The following is a 12,874-nucleotide window of genomic DNA, read 5'->3' as shown; positions in this document are numbered from 1 at the left end:
CTCTGAGATGTAGTAGAAGTATTAAATACAATGAGATTAAAATACTCAAGTAAAGTACCCCTGACAAGTAAAGTACCGATATTCATTCATTTATAATTAAGTACAGACAGTACTTGAGTAAATGTACTTAGTTACATTTCACCACCGGCAGTTTGACGGTAAGCGAAGTCTTAAATTGACCGATTTCTGAATGGAGTTTGGCGACAGTTTCTTTCTTTCCATATTCCAGATCAATAAAGTAACATTATGACTCCATCGATCCACAACTCTACGTGTAACGGCCGTCAGTTAGTCTACACTGTGAATTATGTTTGAATTAATGTCGTTATTCATTTTTAAAATAAACTAATTAACGTTATATTATAGGCTCGTAAGCTAGCCACCAAACTACTGTTGTCAGTTACATTGATTTAAAAGTCAGCTAGTTGTATGCCCCGTACAAACCACACTGCAACACAAAAATGTACATGCACCTGTAGCACAATAAAAACTTTTATTACATTTCGGGGACCAAATTTATAAGATAGTTTGAGAAACAATCCATCTATTCTGCCCAACCGCCATGATTCTGCTGCATTGACTTCCTCACACAACAAAAACGTCGCTGCGGCGTGTTGCATTCTGGGAAACGTAGGCGATTGAACGTTGACGTCGCTGATTGTAATCAATTAACAATGGATGTGTGTTAAATTAACAAGTCTCTTGTTTTGCAGTTATAGTGACACAATTACAAGTAAACATGAGTCATTTATGATTCTCGTGTGTAAATATTTTACCGTTAATACACAGCAAAACTACAAGTCCCACAATCTTACGTCATGACGTATTTACGTTTAGCAACGGCCAGTTGCTAAAGGAAAAAAAAAAACAGCCGCTTCCGTGTTGTTCTTGTGTTATTGTGGCAAATAACTATCGCTAGCAGAGCCGAAGCTAACAGACAGCCTCGCCGGAGGGTAACTATCATGATTTAGTGAAGCTGACGCACAGTTTTTAGCTTTTCCCGCCCGACATGTCGCTGCTACAGAGCTCAAAGAAAAAAGACAAGCGTATTTTGTCCGGTACCTGCCCGGACCCGAAATGTCAGGCGAGGCTATTCTTCCCCGCTTACGGCTCCGTTAGCATCGAGTGCACGGAGTGTGGTCAACGCCACGAACAGAAGAACCTGTTAAATGTCGAAGAAGTCACGGATCCTGATGTTGTGCTCCACAATCTGCTCAGAAACGCCCTGCTCGGTGTCACCGGGGCCCCGAAGAAAGGCACGGAGCTGGTGAAAGTAATGGGGCTTTCTAATTACCACTGCAAGCTGCTGTCGCCGGTGCTCACCAGGTACGGCATGGATAAACAAACCGGCAAAGCCAAGCTGCTGAGGGACATGAACCAAGGTGAGATGTTTGACTGTTCTCTCCTGGGAGACAGAGCTTTTCTCATCGAGCCGGACCATGTTTCCACAATGGGCTACGGCAAAGACAGGTCAGGGAGCCTCATATACCTCCATGACACTCTGGAGGAGGTGAAGAAAGCCAACAACAACAGGGAATGTCTCATCCCCGTCCATGTAGACGGAGACGGGCACTGCCTGGTCCACGCCGTGTCCAGAGCGCTGGTGGGCAGGGAACTGTTCTGGCACGCCCTGAGAGAAAACCTAAAACAGAACTTCAAACAGAACCTGGACCGCTATAAGGCTCTCTTTCAGGATTTTATCGACGCCGCAGAGTGGGAGGACATCATAAACGAGTGCGATCCGCTTTTCATCCCGCCTGAAGGCGTGCCGCTCGGACTACGCAACATCCATATATTTGGTTTAGCCAACGTCCTGCACCGACCCATAATCCTGCTGGACTCCCTGAGCGGGATGAGGAGCTCCGGGGATTATTCGGCCACCTTCCTGCCCGGGCTGGTGGCGGAGGAGCAGTGCAGCGGGAAAGACGGGAAGCTTAACAAACCCATTTGCATCGCCTGGAGCAGCTCCGGCAGGAACCACTACATCCCTCTGGTGGGAATCAAGAACACGGTGCTGCCCAAGCTGCCGGCCCGCCTGCTGCCAAAAGCCTGGGGCGTCCCTCAGGAGCTCATCAGGAAGTACATCAAGCTGGAGCAAGACGGCAGCTGTGTGATCGGCGGAGACCGCAGCCTGCAGGATAAGTATCTGATGCGGCTAGTCAACGCCATGGAGGAGGTGTTCATGGAGAAGCACAGCATCCATCCGGCGCTGGTGGCGGACGTGCACCAGTACGTGTACAGGCGCACCGGCATGATCGGCATCCAGCCCGAGGAGGTGACCGAGGCAGCTAAGAAGTCGGTGATGGAGAATCGGCTGCACCGCTGCCTGATATGCAGCGCCCTGTCTGAGCTGCATGTCTTGCCCGAGTGGCTGGTTCCCGGTGGGAAGCTCTACAACTTGGCCAAATCCACTCACGGCCAGCTGCGGCCGGATAAGAACTACAGCTTCCCGCTCAACAACGTCGTGTGCTCCTACGACCCCCAGAGAGACGTCCTCATCCCAGATTACAAACTGAGCTCCCTCAACACCTGCAACTGGTGTCACGGCACGTCAGTGCGCCACATCCGCGGAAACGGGTCCATAGTGTATCTGGACGGAGACCGAACCAACACCCGCTCCCATGGCGGGAAATGTGGGTGCGGCTTCAAACATTTCTGGGAGGAGAAGGAGTACGACAACCTCCCAGAGGCCTTCCCCATCACGCTAGAGTGGGGCGGCCGGGTGGTGAGGGAGACGGTGTACTGGTTCCAGTATGAGATGGAGCCGTCTTTGAACAGCAACGTGTACGACGTGGCTATGAAGCTCGTCACCAAGCACTTCCCGGGAGAGTTCGGCAGCGAGATCCTGGTGCAGAAAGTAGTCAACACCATCCTGCATCACACCGCCAAAAAGAACCCGGATGAGTACAACCCGGTGTCCATTGACGGGGCTCACGTGCCGCGTCTCACCGACACCGCAGAGGCTCCGCAGGCGCCAGACCCACAGCCGCCCACTAAGATCATCCTCACGGGCCAGAAAGCGAAGACGCTCCACAAAGAGGAGCTGACGATGAGCCGGGCGGAGCGCAGCATCCAGCAGAGCATCAGCGAGCAGGCCTTCGTCACGCAGAAGCGACTCACGGACAAACTGAAGCAGGAGCAGAAGGGCCACGGACGGCCGTCTTCCCCCGGAGGCTCCCCGGAAACGTCCTCCTCTTCAGCTCCGGCCACGCCCACTAAATCCTCCCCGTCCTCGTCGTCCAATAAGGAGAAGAAGATCCGCGTGACGACCAGCGACGGCAGGCAGGCGATGCTGACCCTGCAGGCTCGCACCACCTTCTCGGAGCTGCAGCGGAGCATCGCCAACCAGTTTGGCGTGCCGCCGGCGCAGCAGTTCATCCGCTACGGCTTCCCGCCCAAAGAGCTGGTCCCCGCGAGGGACGGCGAGGAGAACGAGCCGGTGGCGCTGCAGCACGGCGACAGGGTGACGGTGGAGATACTGAGAGGCGGCGAGGACAAAAGCCCAGTGGCGTCCATACCGCGAGCCTCCAGCTCCCACTCCGCCCTGCACGCCGTGAAGAGCGAGGACGCCGTGACGACAACCGGCAGGATGAGCAGCCGCGAGCTCCAGGACAGCATCGACCTTGAGATGTCCTCCCTTTGTCTCCTAGCAACCTTGATGGGTAAGAATAAGGGCTGTAGCGTTTACACTTCACACACTTTAAGTTCATGAAAAAACGAATGGTGTAAAATGAATCTAGAGATGGTCCGATACCACTTTTTGCTTCCCGATACCGACTCTGATATCTGAACTTGCGTATCGGCCGATACCGAGTACCAATCCGATACCAGTGTGTTATATATTTTATTATGTTTTAACAGCTGTATACTACTATCCCTGTATGGATGTGATATGATTTCTATCTTTGTCGGTCTGGCTCAGGTTAAACTCTTTGTGAAACATGAACAAACACAAACAATGAACGACCCAGAACTTTCTGTTATTCTGCAGTTTGACAGTCAGTTATAACCACAGACTAATATACAGTCAGTTATAACCACAGACTAATATACAGTCAGTTATAACCACAGACTAATATACAGTCAGTTATAACCACAGACTAATATACAGTCAGTTATAACCACAGACTAATATACAGTCAGTTATAACCACAGACTAATATACAGTCAGTTATAACCACAGACTAATATACAGTCAGTTATAACCACAGACTAATATACCGTCAGAAATTAATATACAAAGAAGGCGAAGTCAAACAAGTGAGAGTAGGTTACTCCCTCGGCTGTTCATCTCAACCGGTTGTAATCTTTACACACTTATGTCCATTTTTTTTAACAGATTCACAATGCATTGTTACATCTGTAGTGAGAATAGAAGTGTGTGACATGTTAGCGGTCTCTCCCTCGCCTTCTCATGAAACCTCTTCTAAAAAAATGAGTTTTAGTTTAGTTCTGGGAGCAGATTTTAAGTGGAGTCACTGCAGGTGAACAGGGACAAGATTAGAGCTGATATCAGCATTAAACTTCCCCGGTTGATTACCGACATTTAGACAATTATTACAATTCTGTTTTTGCCACTGACAGACTCAGATTATTATTCTAAGTGTCTGACAACATTATGAAAGGATCCCTACAGAGATAGACGTTTAAACCTCTTTAAGACCTTTCTGTTTAACCAGAAACAGCTCTGAAGTCGCTAGCGCTAAACCCACCAGACTCCATTTAAAAAAATCAATACTTTTAGCGTGTAAAGAGCCAACATATTTCCACATGTAAATCAGTAAACTATGCGTTTATTTCAACCAAATCTAGAGTTATGATGGTTGGAAAAGTGGAAAGACGACCTAAAACGGCTTTTCATAGTTTTATTTAGTTTCTGTCGACTTTGAATGAAGTGTTTTTAAGATGCTAAAATGACTGTTTATTTACATGGAGTCTGGTGGGTTAAGCGAATGCAATTTCGCGGATGTTTTTATGTTTAAAAAAAGGATCTTACTCTTTAACAGAAAGGTTGACCTCCTTAGAAATCCTTCCCATGATGTTGTCAAACCAGTGTAGGTGTACAGCACACCTGCACGCTGCTTCCTGATTGTTCACAGCAGGCAGGTGAATAACAAACCGCAGATTGTCAGCTGAGAGTCTCACAGGCTGCAGGTGTTGCTCTAAATGCAACGTGTGTGTGTGTGTGTGTGTGTGTGTGTGTGTGTTCGTCTGTCCATCTGTCCGTGTGTGTGTGTTTGTCTTTGTGTGTGTGTGTGTGCGCGCGTGCTCCATGTGCTGACTCAGCCATCACGCCGCCGCCCTCCCCCGTCTCACCAGCCAACAGGGTCGAAGGTCGCGGCTGCGTCCAGATAAACAAATGAGCCGGCCAACAGTCAGCGTCTGTCAATATCCAGGAAGGTTTCATCTGCACTCTGAACGGCTCTGCAGGCCTGACGCTGCACTTCCTGTTAGCAGGAGCTCATGTTCAACAATCCTGCCGTCTGCTTAGACACACAAAACATCCGCCCAGAGTCTTCACACGGTAGAAATGTTAAGATGCTTTTAGCTGCTCGGACACAAACACAATCCTTCTTTACTTTAAAACAACCCAGATATTTTAATTCGGAAACGTTTAAACATAAGATGAAAAGAAAACATGGAAATGAAGCGGAGTCTGAAAGCAACTTGGTGCAGCATATTGAGTGGTGCTCATTCACTTCAAAAGAATAATATTTTCAGTTTAGGGCTGCAACTAATGTGTGGCTTGTTTTCTGGATGAATGGATGAGTTGTTTAGTCTCTAAAATGTGGATCAGTGTTTCCCAAAAAGCCCAAGATGACGTCCTCAAATGTCTTGTTTTGTCCCCAACTCAAAGATCTTCAGTTTCCTGTCACAGAGGAGAGAAGAAACTAGAACAATATTCACATTTAACACGCTGACATCACACTAGTTTACCTGTTTTTACATAAACAATTACTCAAACTGATGAATGGATATCAAATATATCAAAATAATTTAATAGCTGACAACTGATCCATTCATCTTTGCAGCTCTACACTTTATGTAAGCTTTGAGTAAATATGTAAGAAGGGAAGGAAGGATGAAAGGAAGTAGGCAAGGATGGAAATAAAAGGGAAAGAAGGAAGGATAGAAGGAAAACAAACAAAGAAATAAAGAAGGATGGAAAGAAGACAGAAGAAAGGAAGTACGTAGGGAAGGAGGAAGGGAAGGGATGCAGAGAAGGAAGGAAGGATGAAAGGATTCAGTTTCTTGTCCCAGAGGAGAGAAGAAACTAGAAAATATTCACATTTAACAAGCTGACGTCACACAAGTTTACCTAAAAAACTGGATTATTTGATTATCAAAATAGTTGGAGATTAATGTAATAGTTGACAACTAATCCATTCATCTTTGCAGCTTTAGTATTATGTAAGTTTTTAAGTATGTAATGAGGGAAGAGGAAAGAAAGTATGGAGGGAATAGAAGAAGGGAAAGAAAGGGGGCAGGGATGAAAAGGGACAGAAGGAAAGAAGACAGAAGAAAGGAAGTACGCAGGGAAGAATGAAAGGATTCAGTTTACTATCTCAGAGGAGAGAAGAAAGTGGAAAATGTTGACATTTAACAAGCTGACGTCACACAAGTTTGAACTCAAACCGATTCATCAATTATTAAAATAGTTGGAGATTCATTTAACAGTTGACAACTAATCCATTGTTTATCTGTCGGTTGTTTATCTGCGTGAGAGGAAACCGCTCTCTCGTGTAGGTGTTCAGCACACCTGCACGCTACTTCCTGACTGGTCACAGCAGGCAGGTGAATAACAAACCGCGTATTATCAGCTGAGAGTCTCACAGGCTGCAGGTGTTGCTCTAAATGCAACGTGTATGTGGGTGTGGGTATGTGTGTGTGTGTGGGTATGTGTATGTGGGTGTGGGTGGGTGTGTGTAGGTAGGTGTGTGGGTGTGGGTATGTGGGTGTGGGTGTGTGGTTTGTTGATTCCAGTTTCTCTCTCTCTATTTTCCAGGCGAGGACGTTTGGTCGTACGCAAAGAAGCTGCCGCACTTATTCCAGCAGGGCGGCGTCTTCTACAACATCGTCAAGAAGGACATGGGTACGTTTTGGCTTTTACCTGCAGCGATGGGACACATCGTCAGACAGACAGACAGACAGACAGACAGACAGACAGACAGAAAGAAAGAAGGCACAAAAGGCAGACCGACAGACAGAGTGACAGACAGACAGATGGAAGGTTAGACCATAATGAGACATGTGACTTGGAAACACCCTGATTCAGGTCTGGGGAGATTTCTGACCTGCTGTGGTTACACAGATTCTACTTTAACCGGTTGAACCACACGGAGAAAGAGAGACAGGCAGGCAGACAGACAGTGACATGCACACAATAAATCATTAAGCTTGAACAAGCATCACAAAATTACTAATAGACTAATGGATAGAAATCTTAGTCGACTAAAACCAAAACGACCGATTAGTCATCTAAGAGGGGGCAGCCATTTCCCGGAAAGACACAAAAGATCATCATTTTATTTTGATTCTACACTGGTTTTGAACCAGTATAGAAACATTCAACTCATCCCCAGCCTCTCTCACTGATTGGTACACCTCAACTCCCTCATAGTTTCACTTCTGCAACATTAGATCAGAAGGATCGAAAATGATATCTGATATGAATGCATATCATTTTCAGAACTTACCAGGTAGTCAAACTCCCCGGCTTACTTTTCCCAAAGAAAACTGCTTTCTAAACACTGATTGGCTTTTGCTACACACCTGCACGCGAATGTCGTAACATCCTGAAGATTCTCTGATGGTTTTGTGTTTCAGGCCTGATGGACGGGAAGCACTGCACGCTGCCTCACCTGACGGGGAAAACCTTTGTCTATAACGCCGCCGAGGAGCGCCTGGAGCTGTGCGTGGACGCTGCCGGTCACTTCCCCGTCGGCCCCGATGTGGAGGATCTGGTGAAGGAGGCGCTGGCGCAGCTGCGCCCCGACGGCGCCGGCCGCGGCAGCCGAGAGGGGAGCCCGTCTCACGGCGGGCTGCGGCTGGGCAGCGGCGGAGTCGTCCGCAAGAAGGAGCAGCTGCAGAGCGTCACGGCCTTCCAGGGGAAAGGCCACTCGCTGGGCAGCGCAGGGGGCTCCTCCCCTCCAGAGCACCGGCCTATCACGCGCCAGCACAGCAGCGGCGTGGACCTGAGCGCCAGCGTGTCTCGGGGCCCACCGGATCTGTCGAACATCCCCGAGGACGCCACCCGGGAGCTGGTTCGCATGGCGCCGGGCTTCGTCACCATGAAGGACGGGCGCGGCCCGGACCCCGGCCTGATGGAGCAGCAGCGGAGGAAGCTACAGGAGATGGTGTCCTCCATCCAGGCCTCCATGGAGCGCCACCTCCGAGAGCAGCAGAGCGGCGGCCAGGAGCAGACAGACGGGACTAAGACGGGCCAACCGACGCCTAAGGTTGACCGCGAACCTGCGGCGGGCGAAGCCGGCAAACCGGACGGGAAGGCGGAGCAAACGGAGGAGATGGAGAGTCAGGACGGCGAGCAAAACAACGCCATGGAACCCATGGATCACTCCTGATCACTCCTGACCCCCCCCCCCCCGCATCCCCCCACCCCCCCGCAGCACCGTCACGGCGCCACCTCTGGGTCATAACGCCTCAGGTCGGATCCGAAAGCTTTGGTCTTCGTTGTGTTTCGTTGTCTTTTCTGCGTGACTGAAGAGCGAGCCGACCGTGTTCGGATCTCTGCAGACTGGCAGCGGGACAAGAACCCACACGGCGATATATTGTTACGCGCTCTCTGCGATACATCATAGATGTATCACTCCCACACTACCCACAACAATGTCACACTTCTGTTGCAACACGAGGCTGCCGTGTGTGTGTGTGTGTGTGTGTTTGAACTCTTTGCACTTTGCTACACACTCTCTCATCCCAACGCAGTAAGAAAATAAACACAACGTGTGATTAATTCCTGCTTTATTCTCCGTTAATGGTTTATCGTAAACGGCTGCCTTGCAATACATCGCCTCCGTGGTGTCCGAAACGTATATCCTTCACCCCGTGATGTCTAATCCTCTGGCTACACACACACACACACACACACACACACACACGCACACGCACCGAGACCTGAGGTGGGAACGTCGCTTGGGTTCACGTGCGAGACGCATTCTTGTAGATAGAAGAATCCTCCCGAGTCTTAATCTGCCGCTGGGAGGAGAGCTGCGTGGTGTCCTGCAAAAACATGTATCCGTCATAGTGCACGCTCTGAAAAGTGCAGCGGCGTCTGTACGCATCATCGCCTTCAACGCCCATAATCTGCTCCTCCTCCGTCTGTCTCCGTCCGTCCGTCCGTCCGTCTGTCTGAGAACCGCAGGGAGAACTCTAGATCTGTGTTTGCGTGACTGCCTTGACTTGCCCTGAAATTTTCGTTTTTTCCTCCCCAACGGTCTCCACTTAACGTTGATGCTTAATATTATTTTTCCCCCCGAAACAGTGGTTGACGTGAAGCACCTGAATGCATCTTCAGACCAAACTGCGCCACCCGCAGGTAGAGAGAGTTACTGTTTTTATTTCTTTACCTTATAAAAACCCTTGTGTTGTCTTCGGGTCAAATTTGACCCATTTTCTGAATTTCTGTTTTAGAAATATGGATTTCTTTTTTAACTACCGCATTTTATGTACCCAAAAATAATAATAACACAGATGGATGATTCCTTACAACGCGCCTCGCGAGTACAACAAGAGATTGGATCTCTACTTTCATTGAATTTTTGGGTGTTTTTCTTCAATTTTTTTAGCATTTGAAAAAGAAATTGAAACGTTTTCGTGACAGTATCCTCTCTGAACTTTCATATAAATGAGGTTGATTGACCATGAATTCCAAAAATAAGTGTAAAACTAATAATAAGTTGCCGTGAGTGTTCTTTATACATGGTAGTCTGGTGAAAAAGAAGCATTCAACAGCAAAAAAAGTGCCAAAAACATTGAAAAAAAAGTGCCAAAAGTGTCGGGGGGGAAAAAAAAGGGACAAAAATGTTGTTTTTCAGTTTTGACCAGGGAGGACCAGCGTGCACAGTCCAGTGGAAGACAACACAAGGGTTAAACTCTCTCTAAAAACAGGGATTCCCAACCAAAGGTACAACTGTAACGAGCACAGTAGTTTAGCTATAAGTTGGTGTGATTAATAAACGGTAGAAATAAATCCCTGAACGTAATGACTGGGTTTTTGGGAAACACTGGTTGACATTTTCCCCATTTTCTGGCATTTTATAGACCAAACAACTAAAGCCTGTTTTATGGTTCTGCGGAGGCTCCACGCAGAGCTTTCTCCGTAGCCTACGTAAGTGGCCTGATCTTTATACTTGTGCGCTTGTGTGTGCGTCGACCGGCCGGCATGTATGTGTGTGTGTGTGTGTGTGTGATAGAGCGAGGGAGAAGTGAGAGAGTGATGGTGATTATCTTCAGTAGTAGTGACTAGAGTCATAGTGAGAGAAACAAAGTGTCTCCCCTGTTCTTTCTGACCACGGTGGGAAATCTGGAGCAGGAGGAGTTAACCCTCTCCTTGACTTCATGTTGTTTATGGAGAAGGAGAACCAGGAAATGAGTCGGGGGGGGGAGTGCGTGATAGAGCGAGGGAGAAGTGAGAGAGTGATGGTGATTATCTTCAGAGCGAGTAGTGACTCTAGAGTCATAGTGAGAGAAACTAAGAGTCTCCCCTGTTCTTTCTGACCACGGTGGGAAATCTGGAGCAGGAGGAGTTAACCCTCTCCTTGATTTCATGTTTATGGAGAAGGAGAACCAGGGAATGAGTCGGGGGGGAATGCAACGCTACCAAGCCACGGCCGAGCCGCGTGCATCGCTGCGACGTGTAGTTACATTTTTCGAGAGGTCCACGTCAGGCTACGGCGTAGACGCAGTGGGGTCTGCAGGGGTACGCTGCTGATTCGACGCAGAAGCATAAAACGGCCTTCATCCATTCATCCAGAAAACAATCCTTAGTTGCAGCCCTAGTCATGAGCAGAAGGTTGTTCCAGTTTGAGTATTTAATATCAGCATTTTACTTCTTTATACAAAGAAAACGTTAACGTTGGAAAAACTGCAGTAGGACCGCTCGTTTCCTGCAGGTGGCGCCGTTTTGAAATAGTTCTCCAGCAAAGTCCTGCCTCTGTTCTCTCTTCCAACATCTGAAAAACTGAAACACTTCAAAATAAAGAGAGAATGTACTGAAATGGACCGTAACGTTTATATCATTTTATCAATATCAAAAAGTTTCTGTATCAGAAATGTTGGTTTCTATCAACCAGATTGTCCAAAAATATAACGTGGATGGTTCCCTACGACGCTCTTCACAAGCTAAATAACTGATCAGTTCTCTACTTTCATTGAATTTGGGTGTTTTATTCAGTTTTATAGCATTTGAAGAAAAAATGTGATAGAAGTGTTGGAGAAAAAAAAGATAAATCTTTGGGAAAAAGCTTCAAAAACGTGGCGCAAAAAAGAGGAAAAAACGTCCCAAAAAAAAGTGCAGGAACAAACAGCAGAAGCGAATAAAAACTTGGACAAAAAAGTGTGGGGGAAAAAAAAGGAGTTTGGATTTCAAATCTTGACCCAGAAAAAATAAAAGTTGCCGACGGGAAGACAACACGAGGGTTAAACGTGTCCGCCGTTGAACGCAAGAATGATGATGTGACCGGACCTTCACTGTCATTGGTTCCTGTTTGAAAGCCTCCCATTTAAAGGTCGTGACACACCAACCCGATAATGTCCCGTCTGACAGTCTGGCGAGGTCGGTGACTCGAGTCTGTTCGGTGTGCTCCGTGCCGTCGTCCGTCGGAGGGGTCGGCGGCCTTCATTTTGGCCAATTTGACTTGTTGAATCGGAAGGCGGGCAGAATGACCCATCTGATTGGTGGAGAGCTAACCCGGAAACGGGGAGCGGGATGAGCGTGACTAGAGCCTCTCAAAATCTGACGAAAATCTTTTAAACTGACCTTTGTTGATGTGAAATGAAGACAGATTCAGCAACTGCACGGCCTGTTTCTCTCTTCAGATGTTTTCAGAAACACGTTTCGGTGAACTATCTTCGTCCAATATGAGATCGGATTCTGAACGAGACGCCATGACAGTCTGGCTTTGAATTTCTGGAGAAACCAGACCCACGTGACGCGTTCGTCCAATCAGCCTGCCTGGTATGGAAACGTATTACGTCTCGTCTCTTCGGTGTGTTCTGAGGCACTTTTTGGACCAACTCGGGGAGACTGATCAGTCCAACTGCCTTTTCTGCCGACGGTCGGCCGTCTGGTCGGTGTGTCTGGGGCTTAAGAACAAAGATAAACAGGTTTAAGTCTGGTTTAGAGCTGCTCTCCTATGCAAAAGAAACTACATTTCAGTTCTACAGCAGAGAGGCTTTATGTCACGTTTCCACAGAGAACTTCTCCCAGACTTGTATTGCATTTTCTCTGCTCTCTTCTTAGGAGGAAAAGCAACAAAACGCGTCTTTAGAAGCATCTAATCACAGTTTGAAAACGTCAGTAACGTTATATGTTTAACCTTCTGTTTCCTCGGGTCACATTTGAACCATTTTCAAAAAGTTTCTATATCAGAAATTTGGGTTTCTATCAACCAAATTGTCCAAAAAAAGTAACGTGGATGGTTCCCTACGACACTCTTAACAAGTTAAATAAATAATCAGTTCACTACTTTCATTGAATTTGGGCGTTTTATTCAATTTTATAGCATTTGAAGAAAAAATGTGATGAAAGAACGTTGAAAAAAGTGACACAAAAATGACAAAAATGTCAAACAGTGACAAATGTAAAAAGAAAAGCTTTAAACATTTGGGAAAAACCCCACAAAAACTTCAAAAG

General features: G+C 47.3%; 1 protein-coding gene across 1 annotated transcript in view; it reads left to right on the top strand.

Moving 5' to 3' along the window:
- Positions 1–854: 854 nt before the first annotated feature.
- Positions 855–12,874, top strand: part of vcpip1 (valosin containing protein (p97)/p47 complex interacting protein 1) — a 15,616-nt gene continuing 3,596 nt past the window's right edge. Inside the window, exons 1-3 of the mRNA XM_078265126.1 lie at positions 855–3,662; positions 7,007–7,093; positions 7,828–12,874. The exon at positions 7,828–12,874 is cut by the window's right edge and continues 3,596 nt beyond it. Of these exons, the coding sequence (XP_078121252.1) occupies positions 1,010–3,662; positions 7,007–7,093; positions 7,828–8,582 (3,495 nt within the window). The 5' untranslated portion in view covers positions 855–1,009 and the 3' untranslated portion in view covers positions 8,583–12,874. The remainder of the gene's footprint in view (positions 3,663–7,006; positions 7,094–7,827) is intronic.

Source organism: Sander vitreus, chromosome 12, assembly GCF_031162955.1.
Source record: "Sander vitreus isolate 19-12246 chromosome 12, sanVit1, whole genome shotgun sequence".
Lineage (NCBI taxonomy): Eukaryota > Metazoa > Chordata > Actinopteri > Perciformes > Percidae > Sander > Sander vitreus.
The sequence above is the reverse complement of the archived record's forward strand: the minus strand, read 5'-3'. Positions and strand labels throughout refer to the sequence as shown.